This window comes from Diachasmimorpha longicaudata, chromosome 1, assembly GCF_034640455.1.
Source record: "Diachasmimorpha longicaudata isolate KC_UGA_2023 chromosome 1, iyDiaLong2, whole genome shotgun sequence".
NCBI lineage: Eukaryota > Metazoa > Arthropoda > Insecta > Hymenoptera > Braconidae > Diachasmimorpha > Diachasmimorpha longicaudata.
In genome coordinates, this window is record NC_087225.1 from 6,277,932 (window position 1) to 6,289,581 (window position 11,650).

An 11,650-nucleotide genomic window follows, 5' to 3' on the forward strand; every position below is an offset into this window, starting at 1 on the left:
TTTTTTAAGAGGCAATTTTTTGGCCCAAAAGAGACCAGTTTAGAAACAAATATATTTTTTTATCACTAAAGTTACGAAGTACATTTTTTGCTACGACGATGGTGGGTTTCGGAGGCGCAGTGTGCGTGAAGCGAGGTTTCATGAATGGAATGGAATGTCGGAAGAAATGTAACTTCATGGACAGGTCAGAAGCGACTTTCAGAACAATGACACTGAACTCGATTCTGGGGGAAAACGTAATTTCATTTTCAATTTCATTGATTAGGAAATGGGCTCTTTTAAAGAAAATTATTGACGTCATAGAGTGTGATTATTTGCTGCGATTTACCTAAATTTTGCGAATATATTCAATTATATTACATTACGGCAGAAAATACAAGTGAATTTTAAGCTTTTGGGCAGCAAGTCGAAGAAACTTCGATTGAATTTTTAATGAAATTACAACTGTTCAATATTGAGAATGTTTGATATGTGTGGACAAAAATAAATCATGTGTCTATAGCTGTTTTTCAGTCCATCTCAGTATGTTATAGTTTTTATAGTTTTTCTCCGAACAGTACCGAAATGTTTAGAATGGTTTTAATAAATAAAACCAGAGAAAAAACAGAAAGGAATTAATGAACAAGGGCCTTTTGTCAAATGGGTCTAGAGTGTCAAATCTTTGGTCACTAAGAGTCAGTTGATCTGTCTGGAGACATCATACTAGAGAGATATACCTTCTGCGTGCGATAATAAAGATTGAAAGTTAATAGTTAAATCGTTTTTATATTATTGCGACAATCCCTGTCCATAATCCAATATTCAATTCTAAGTTACGCTGAATTGTTCGCTATATTTAACGAAAAAAATGCAATTCGCTCAACCATGTAATTCTCACCGAATAACATGTTCATATAGCTCTCAATTAGCCTTGAAGTTCCCACCCAAACATGTTCCAAACAACGTTAATAATTCATATACGTGTCAGGTATCAGATACATGAAATCACTGTTGTCGATTTTCCATATAACATTGATTTATAACCCAATGCTCCCCAATCTATCGAATCCCAAAGAAAAATATTTATCTGCATTCAATAATTATTTGTCGTGAATGAGCGATTAATCGGTTCTCTTAATTTTTCACTAATCCCTAGGATTTCTATCTTTGTTTCTTAAGTTTATCCATTCTCTACTATTTTTTTCATGTATTATTGCTGTTACAATTCGGGTTCCCGTTTCAACAGAATTTATTGCAAGAGAAATCCAAAAGCTCTCTCGCACTAAGCCATCGCCTGAGGGCCTTCAGCCACATTATTATTATTTGAAGATAAGATACCCTCGAACCATAGAGTAAACAAGAAGATTCGCCCTCTCTACCCTTTGGCTAAGGGGTGAATCTTCCTGAAGTCTGGCATTATAAGCCTCAAGTAGCCAAAGTATTGGAGTTTAGATTTGAAATGTTTATCAAAAATTAATTTGCAGATGGATTAAATAGTTCTTTATACGATTAGTATTGCTTTTATTCTGGTGCTTCCACTTGAGATTGGAAAATATTTTTATGTGAGAAAATTCCAGGACGTTTGGGGGTGATGTGTATGCTCTGTCTTTTAGTTAGTTCCTTTAAGGAGACAAAGCAGAACGGTTGTGCCTTTTCAGCGTATAAAATAAAATATCGGTAATTAATAAACTTTCACTTTTTATCAAAGGCCACAATATTTAATCAGGTTTAGTCACAAACAATTTTTAGGATAAGTCACGTTAAAAGATTACTGGGCTGGAAAACGCGGGTGCTTTCCTCGAGAGCTCGATCTTGAGTGTCCGCCCTCAGCTCGTCCAGACTGAGAAGTCCGACCCAAAGTCAAGGCCCTTTTGTTCTTTGGGTTGTCCACGTGTTGGGCTGTTTCGGTCATAAACGGCCCAAGTGTGTCCGCACTTCCTGGAGACGTTTACAATAGGTTGACCGATTAGATTCCAATGTAAAAATATTTCCCAGAAAAATAATAAAACAGGATTTACACGATAAATCATTTATAATTATCCCATTTCCAATACGAAGGCACCCAAAAATGACGATCTTCGGCATCCAGAAGGTCAAAGGCAGACACAATACACAATAGACTGTTTCATGTCGCCCAGTAAACCCATAATCAGGATAACTAGCTTAACCCTGAATACCTGGATCAGTTAACGTCCTTCAACCAGGAGAACTAACGATATGAACCGCCTTTCCTCCTCCTCTCTGCCATATTGCTCTCAGCTGGAGTCAAGGACTCAATCACATCGCTAGTTTTATCATCAAACTCGAAGAGGACGGTATCAGGCTCCCTATGGCGATGGGCCTGACAGTTGGAAACAAGAAGTCCCAGTAAATTTCGCACCTCTCATTCGCGTTAACGAAGTCAATAACCTCTGGAGGATAAATTACAACCGCGTTATTGTTATTCTGATTATATTATTATTAGATTATGGATAGGGAGTGTCTCAATAATATAAAAACGATTTAACTATTAACTTTGATTATTTATTATCGTACGCAGAAGGTATATCTTTCTGGTATGATGTCTCCAGACAGATCAACTGACTCTTAGTGACGAAAGATTTGACACTCTAGACCCATTTGACAAAAGGCCTTGTTTATTAATTCCTTTCTGTTTCTTCTCTGGTTCTATTTATTAAAACATTTCGGTACTGTTTGGAGAGAAAAACTATAAAAACTATAACATACTGAGATGGACTAAAAACAACTATAGACAAACGATTCATTTGTGTCCACACATATCAAGCATTCTCAATAATTATCATAAGAAGGCAGATTTCGGGTTTGGATATTGTTAGGACATTAAAAGTATTTTCATCAAATTCCAATACAAATAGCGTACAATCACTTGAAAGAACTGTTAGATTGTTTTATTACCATCAAATGCATTAGGTAACATACGTGTTGAATTGCTGCTTTTATATTTGCATTTAGAAATTGTATCGCTCCCTAGAAGATAATATTTATTGCTCTCTTAATTACGTTTAGCAGCGGGAAACCGCTGCTAAAAAATTCCACTTTTTGAAGAACTCAACCATGCCATGACGTCACAGCAGGGAAGTGGACATGTTCCCCACTCTCTATCCCAGTAGAAACAGACAGAGGTACGACCGCCGTCTGACCCGTCCATTGGCTGCTCAGATTAAATCTCCTGCTATGACGTATTCGCCTTCAAATGCGTTATTAATATTGATAAACTACATGAATACTTTTTTTTCCTTGAATATTGTCTTCATGATATGTAGGACTAATTGAGAGTAAAATTTAACAAATCTCGAACAAGTTATCCTCATTATTTTGATGAACTTTAATACTATCTACAACAATGATCAGATAAATTGGTAATTAATGCCATTCATCAACTGGGCAAACTGCGGGTACGCCTGTCAGAAATAATTGCAGCTATAAATAACCACTTATTCTGACACCTAATGTGACGTAAGCCAATAAAAAAATTAGAGGCATAAAAAAATAATCATAAAACAGGAATAACTCTTCACCGCAACCCTCCCATTGTTTCCTGATATTTCAAGAGATTTGCGAGTGCCTTGCCTTCGTGCTATTCCAAATTACTTGCACATTAGATTAACCGGTACGCGATATCGAGACACACCTCCAGTTTCACGTAATGCCAAGGCATTCAACCATCGACATATATATATCGAACATTTTCCACGCCGAGCATTAACTCTTGCAGTTTAAATTCCCTGTAATTTCATTCCAGGGAATAATGACAATGTAATACCGACATTTCCTTTGAACAATAATCTCAACGTGGGAAATCACGATCGACATTTCAAGGCTGGTCACTTGCATTTGAGTTTTTTGCTCATGACTTGCGAGGATTAAGTTGGTGGAGTTTATGGGGAAATTAAATATCCAGAATTGTTGAACAATTGTCTCTGACAATTAGTCCTTTTTACTCACTGCTCTACTTTATTTATGAGCTCTTTTCGTCGGGGGTTTTGTTTCTTTTCGTTCTGGACAAAATTATCATTCTACCATTCGCCGTTAGTGTGCGTAGACGGTTATCTTGCATCATTGTGCATTCACATGTGCTATAACGCGTTAAAAAGCGGCAAGTTGTAACTTTTAAAAATCCATGGAAAATCCATGTAAAAAAAAAACGCCTCCGCGACGTTGAGATAACAATGGGAGTGTTAGGGAACAGTCTAGATAAATCGGGAGAAATCGCAAATTTATCCAATTTAATTTATGCACGAATAGAAAAGTTGAATAAACATTGGGATTTTATAGTTTGAAACCAGACTTGTTTCACACTTTTGTTTCTCTCACAATGGATTTATAAAAATCCTATCTCGCTTCGATGTATAATTCAATTGGTCCTTTGACATTAATATGAATAACTCTCCCCAGAAATTTGCAGATATAACTTTATTATGCCGCTAAAATTTTCAAACTGTTCCATTGGTTTTGAATCAGAGAACTTTCGCTCGTTGAAATCCGAGTATGGCAATTAGAGCCTAGAAATTCAAACTATTTTTTTTAATGCGCTTGTCCTGTAACCACATACAAGATAAAATAAATTCTGTCATACGCGACTGATTAATGCATTAAAAAAACGATCATATTTCGTTGTCCGCCTATATAACGTTAAAATTATTACGAAATTCCATGGATTAAGCTGCAAACGAGCTTAACGCATAGAGTGATCAATATCAAAGATAAATGATATGAGCCATAAAACAAAAAATGCAATAACTCGTTCTGTCGACTGACCTTTTAGGTGTGTTCGAACGGAATAGCATTATGCACTACTGATTCACTATATTATATTGTAGTATATGTATAGTGTTAGCTGAGAGAAAGGACGTCTGTAACTATGGAAAATTCAATTTATTTCGCACTTACGCAAAAGTTGTCAAGCTACTTCTGTTACTTTTCAAAAATGAAAGGAAAAATAAAAAAAACATATATCAATAGGTCGCTCATTGCACTGGAAAAATATTTTTTACGCAATTTTCCATACGCCAACTTATGAAATATTCATACATAACAATTATAATTGTCATTATGATATTAGACTCCACGAAAAAAACTGTATTCCACAATAAGCTTTTGCATTCCGCTGTGCGAAAAACTAATTTTTGATTCACGTTTCGGGGATCGTTTTAGTCAGTCCGTTTTACCCCGTGAAGGAAAGCGTGAAAAAAGGGCATTACACCAGCTCAGAATCCAAAACACAAACGATTTCGTAAAAATTATTTTATATTTTCTTTATTCCAAAAAGAAGTCTTCACCCACCTCCAATTCAGTCTTTGCTTCATTTGATTATCACAATCAAATTTAATTACATGATTGTCAGAGAGTGATCAACCCCAATGCCAACAGTGCCCCTGATAAAATCAGGAAAGTTGGACTCAAGAATACGCATGCGTCCTCTCTTGTAATCAGGAATGACCTCAGAGGCGAAAGAGTATCCATCACCCTCGTACACCTTCAGGAAGTTGGTGTCATTGAAGGGTGTGCAGACATCCCACCTGTAGATTGCCTGCTCTCCCTCATACCGGAAGAAGACAGCTGTTCCTTTGTCAGTCCCAAGCATCACCATTTTCTTAGGTTTGTCCCCAAGATCGTGAATTTTTCCCGCAGCCGAGCCATTTTGAAGTAACTCAGTGCGAACGCTGTAGAGTCTGGAGCCGCTGAGATAGGAGAGCAGGAGAACCCCAGAGCCATCAGGACGATGGATGAGACATGGGTACAGAACATCTCGCTTTCCACAGCCCGTGGTGACGGCCTTGGGGAGGACAACACGACAACCCTGACCGGATGACACATCGTAGACCAGAATTGCTCTAGTGGCTGCGTCAGTGACGTAGATGAAGGCACGACCGTCAGCGCTGTAATCAGCTACGACGTACTGGAGTCTTGATGTTGAAGTGGTCATTCCACTTAGATCGATAGTTTTGACCATCTGAAATCAATTTTTATATGAGCAATAACAGGTTATTTATTCCACTTCAGTGCTCCCGTGATAAAATAGTTTGTAAAGTGAGAAGAACTACCTTTCCAGTTTTTACGTTGATGGCAACGACCTTGGGGGAACCCGTTCGCACAGGCTGTTCCTCGAGGGAATTCACGATTCCCGTGTCGAGGACCCAGAGAATATTCTGAGGATCGAGGAAGAGATCTACGACGCTCTGAAATGCACCGATGTTGCCTTCCTCCTGGACAGACCAACAGGGGTATGGGCTCAGGGTGGGATAGCCAACCTTACAGTACAGCGGTAGGATTCCCAAGGTTATTGGTACACCTTTCTTAAATCTGTCGATTAGATAAGAGAGGCCCTATTATTTGAGGTAAAAATCAAGGGACCATTGATCACTCAAGGGTTTCAATTTATTGAGTCAAGATTGTACAGAAAAAAAAATCTTATTCTAAGGAAAATATTTGTTGGCATGTTAATAGCGGGTCAACGACAATTTTTCAAGATTCATTAGTTATAAATAAATAATTAAAGTTCTTTAAATTCTCGCCAACCTTATTTTTTAGTAAAAAAAAATCGGTTTTTGGTAGAAGTGTGGATGCGAAAAAATCAGTTTCTATCCATCACCTCTAATCTTCCATCATTTAAATTTGTTTTGTTCCTCGAGTATTGTTATTAATTTTTTTAATTTACCTAGGCAACGCAACAATAGCACTGTCCTTCCAGATAATGGCGCGTGTGACAATAGCATTTTTGCTGATGTATTTTCCACCATTCCTGTAGAGGCTCTCGGTGAGATCACAGGGCCAGTCAATAGGCCCTCCAGTCCATTTGGTAGATTCTTCGTTGTATGAAGGTTTGGCTAGAGTGCACCCGATGACAACTAACACTATCAATAATTTGAGTATCATTCTCCTATAACTTAATAATTAATTCACCACTACTGCCTTTAGGTGGAAAAAATAAATGACTGATAACGTACAGGAGTATCCAACAATTATATATGCTTCATCCTCATTATGTTTGGAATTTTGAAATTCGCGGAATGACACTGTTTTTCAAAAGAATCGGACGGATGCGTATCGTCATTATTTCCGCATTTCTGTGAGTCGGAAGTCGGTGTCGATATTTTCGGAAAGAGCTGATTTTGTAATCCCGGAAAAAACAAAGAGTTTACACGAAAAATCATGCAACATTATGTATAAACTGTTATATATACGCGTTATTTAAATGTTGCTCTCTCAGTTTATTTCGAGATAGTGATTCTCGTCAATGTAAAGGATCACCGATGACAAGAGAAATCATCGAAGTGATTTAAATTTAATTGTTCAGTGTAAACCGTCGGGATTTTTCCTGTTGAAATTAACTGTTGGAAAGACTGCAAGAGTAATAGGATGAAGGGAACTTTAAGTGTCTCTTTGTGCCTTCTCTCCCTAATCACCATCGTCTTTGCTGGATGCAAAAAAGTCGCTTTACAAGAACTGAGGGTTCCACTCTCGGGAACGAACCTCGAGTGGCCGTGCAACAGCACAAGAAACATTTACCTGAGCAGTGGACGCTACATTCCCAGGAATGTCATCGTCACCAGACTGCAGATGTACAGAGACGAGGCCATTGTGGCTCTTCCGAGGCTCAAGCCAGGGGTTCCATTCACCCTCGGAGTTGTTTCCCTCCACAAGAAGGGCAATAACAGAATAACTCCATTCCCCTGTTGGGTAATTCAGGAAGAGGGCAACTGCGAAGCCCTACAGAGCGTCATCGACATTTCCCTGGATGTCCAGGACATTCTCTGGGTTCTGGACTCGGGAATTGTCAATACATTGACACAACCGATTAAACGGTGTCCACCTAAAGTGGTCGCCATTGATGTTAAAAATGGACGGGTAATTATCCAGTTAATTGTAAATCAACACCTCTCGGTTAAGACCGAGCATTACAGGGTGAACGTTGATGCTGTCACCAACTCCTTCAAAGCATGAAATTAACGAATCAATATTTTTTAATCACTCAGGTTGTCAAGGTTATCAACATCGAGCCCTACATGACTGATGCGTCCCATCTTCAAAATCTCGTGGTGGATTATGCTCCGGATGGCAATGTCTTCCTGTACATCTCTGATCCACCAACTCGTTCAATCATCGCTTACAACGTCATTGCTGAACGAGGATGCAGACTGATCCTCCCCAGGGCCGTCAATCTGGGATCCAATCAACGCGATCTCATGTATATGTCACTCGTCAGGAAATCAGACTACACACCAGTCGTTTACTGCTCTTACATGAACTGCAGTAGAGTCTTCAGTATCAAAGCTGAGTTCCTGAGGAGGGGAATTATTAACAATAATGTCGTTGATGTGGGACCTAAACCCGGAAAATTGGTTGGCCTTGGCAGTGACAATGGCAGCAATCTCTTCTTCCGTATGAAAGGTTTGTGTTGATTGCATTTAATTGCATTTGCCGATTAAAAAACTGAATAATTTGGATCACGGTAACTAATTTTATTTTTATATCATCTGCGAATGTGCAATCTTTCGCTTGTTTTTCCTCCAATTGTATCGTGTTGACTCCATTCGTTAAGCTGGTCAATTAATTGTTTTTTTTCACTTCAGGAGAGTCGGATATATATATGTGGAACGCTGAGACCAACTTTACACCAGAGAACTGCATCCTCGTAGAAAAAGGTGATGAGTATCGAATGCCAACTCAAGTCGTTCCTGGTTACAAGAAACTCATGTGGGCCCTAGAGAGCAACTTCCAGGATTACATTCAGGATACAGTTCCCTCCTCTGGCACCAATATGCTCATCCGCCCAATCGTCAAGCAGTGCTAACAATTTATTATTATTATCTACCATTAAAATAGCCCAACCATTGTTGGCTCTGGACTTGATGAAACCGAGTCATTTCCAAGGAGCTGGAGTTCTTTTATCAGCAATTTCTTTGCTGAAAAATCTCACAAAGTTTGACTGATCTCATTCCATTAATTATTTCATTAACTGAACTTCCGTCGCACCAGTCACGAGAGATTTCTGTTGTCTGATAATGAATTCACATGACAGGAGATTTGATTATGGACAAAACTAACCAGTGTTTTCTTTGATTGTATCGAGTGACACTAACTTGTCGTTTCTAGTCGCATGATAGAATGGAGAATCAATGACATTATCATCTTAATAAAAGAGTTATCAATTTTAAACTACATGCGATGAATTTTAGATTAGATGCCGTTCTTAAAATTATCAAATGATTTAATCGTCTAAGAGATTGGCCCATTACATACCAATCCCCTAAAAAAACTTGACTCGTACTATCTTTCAACTATTGAACACCTAGTGCAATCAAAAATCCATCAATTCCTCATAGTCAAACTCGATTTAATTTCCTTTCTTTAGATAGGATGTTATCCTTTCCATAACGTATGATTTAGTACTTCATTACAATGATTGACCAATAAAACACGCCTCTTGACCCACATCCATTACACATAATATCAGACCAACGAATCGATTGGCAGATATAATTCGACAGAAAGAAATGATTGATTACGCATTTACGAGGTGAATTGTCAATGAGTGAACGACTATTGCAAAAGATTTGCATTTATTCATAAAATCCAGTGGGCAATTAAGTGATGAGTTTATTTCACGTCAATTGCAGACGCCTCAAGGGACGAATAAATTATACTTAGACACTCTGACAACTCGATCGGACAATTTCCCCGTGGCTCTGCGATTTCCATATTCACCCAAATAAGGATGTCGTGCATTCACCAGTCCCCAGACATTTCTCTGCACGTCCATTCGATAATCCGTTAGACTGAGAGCCTGTTCACTCTGTAACAGGACTGCGTGACTACCTGCCTGAAAAGTAAATCAAGAAAATGAGAATAGAAAAGTGCTCGTTCCAACACTTGTTAATTAAATTAATGATATGACTGGGGAAGATAAAAAATGCCCATTGAATCCGGTGTTGTGTAATTAGGATGTATCCTAAGAGCAATCGATTCCTGCAATCGATAACTACTTGTTAGGAAAGTAGCCCATGACTCTTACTTTCAAATGGCGTTTTGTATCCCATCGAACACTGGCGTGCTCTGTGACCAGGAAGTAGTGAAGGCCACCCTTTGAATCGCAGAGTAGACCTGAGGAAACTCCCATTTTTATGCCGTGATAAGTTGTGTTAGTGGTCTGAGGTGGTGCGAGGGCCTGGGAGTCTTGGTTCCTCAGGACCTCCAGGTTCACACTGAAGAGATCGAGAGAATTGGCCCCGGTTATGAACAGCCGATGGTTCCGGCATATTGCGAGGTCCGTGGAGATGATTCTGGGGTGATCCCTGGGGAGTTGGAGTTCTGTCTTCCACCAGGTTCGAAGGCCCATGTGGTCTGCGAATTTTAATTCGATGTTTTAATGAGGTACAGGAGACAATTAGAAATATTTTGCTTCAGACAAACATTTTATGTTACTCCATTCAAAAGTCAAGTTTGGAGCAAAAAGTCTTGTAGACCATGTGGGCATAAATTTCGTTTACAACAAATGTGAGGGCAGACTCCGCCTTCGGCGCGGCCTCTAAACTTCACGTTCACATTTTAAAACATAATTTCTGTCACAATGGTCTCGTATGTTATTATGAGCGGTTAAAACCACACTTTGATCTCAAGAAACATACGCCTGTATTTTTGCTCAGGCGTTTTACTGTGTGCGGTGCTGTTGTACATTATTACGTCACCTATATTGTAAATCAGAAGGGAATTATCTCCAGGATCTCCGATATATGCCCTGTGCCCGCGAGGTCCGACCACAGGGTCAATGAGTAAATTCTTCAATCCCTCTTTCGAAATTCCCAGCAAATTGTCCCGACATATTTCCTCGTTTTTCCTCAGGTCGAATAAAACAATCTTCGCAGGACATCGAGTTTTCTCAGGTGAATCCAACACCCAGAGACGTCCTCGAGTGTCTATGTCCACTCCGACGACCGAGATCAAATTTTTGCAGAGTTTGCTGGACGTTTGAATTTCCCTGCTGGGGTAGGCGAAGACGGTGGAGCGGTAGACATGTGGGAGCAATAATAGAAATTCTGGGGGATGGTCTGGGTACCAGGGGGCTTCCAGCAGGGTTGGATGACAGTGAGAGTTATCGCTCCACCTGAGAACAGTATTTATGAGTAGCCACATAGATGTTCCGCAACAAGTGTTTGATGTTCATCTCCATAAACGCGAGAACATTTAGATTAAAAAGATTATCATTAATTTGTAAAAAAATCTGTGGATTTTTTGTAATTTTCTCGGACTACTGTAAAATTGTTAAATGTAAGTTGATAATTTTGTTGGATAGTTGGATGTATTTATTGATTCCAATCAATGGAACATGAACCTCGGGACAGCGAAGAACACTCGATTCCTCCAGATGGCGAACTTCCAAATGGTCATGTCATCTGAGACATTGCACTTGGAAAAATCCCAGGAGGACGTATGACAGACATCCGGTGCGAGGAAAACCAAAGAAATAGCAAACAACATGTTGGTGATATGAAATATCACCACAGACTGTTGACCCTTTCCTCATCAATGCCCATCCACAACCATTCCCAATTTGTCAGCGAATAAATACACTCTGAATGCTTAATCATCAAAATACTGATGACGATGAATTAAATTGAGCAATTACGAATATCAAATTACCACTCTGAAG

General features: G+C 39.0%; 3 protein-coding genes across 3 annotated transcripts; 1 reads left to right on the forward strand and 2 right to left on the reverse strand.

Moving 5' to 3' along the window:
- Positions 1-5,229: 5,229 nt before the first annotated feature.
- LOC135169171 (protein yellow) lies at positions 5,230-6,948 on the reverse strand. The gene is made up of 3 exons (XM_064133910.1): positions 6,659-6,948; positions 6,045-6,303; positions 5,230-5,953 (listed from the first exon to the last, which is right to left on the reverse strand). The coding sequence occupies exons 1-3, from the start codon at positions 6,874-6,876 to the stop codon at positions 5,330-5,332; spliced, it is 1,101 nt and encodes a 366-aa protein (XP_063989980.1). The 5' UTR covers positions 6,877-6,948; the 3' UTR covers positions 5,230-5,329.
- A 250-nt stretch (positions 6,949-7,198) lies between these two features.
- On the forward strand, positions 7,199-9,162 carry LOC135169162 (protein yellow). The gene is made up of 3 exons (XM_064133902.1): positions 7,199-7,848; positions 7,977-8,391; positions 8,574-9,162. Exons 1-3 carry the CDS (start codon positions 7,360-7,362, stop codon positions 8,792-8,794), a joined length of 1,125 nt encoding a protein of 374 aa, XP_063989972.1. The 5' UTR covers positions 7,199-7,359; the 3' UTR covers positions 8,795-9,162.
- LOC135169179 (uncharacterized) lies at positions 9,004-11,537 on the reverse strand. The gene is made up of 4 exons (XM_064133924.1): positions 11,333-11,537; positions 10,689-11,104; positions 10,016-10,344; positions 9,004-9,823 (listed from the first exon to the last, which is right to left on the reverse strand). The coding sequence occupies exons 1-4, from the start codon at positions 11,476-11,478 to the stop codon at positions 9,626-9,628; spliced, it is 1,089 nt and encodes a 362-aa protein (XP_063989994.1). The 5' UTR covers positions 11,479-11,537; the 3' UTR covers positions 9,004-9,625.
- Positions 11,538-11,650: the final 113 nt, after the last annotated feature.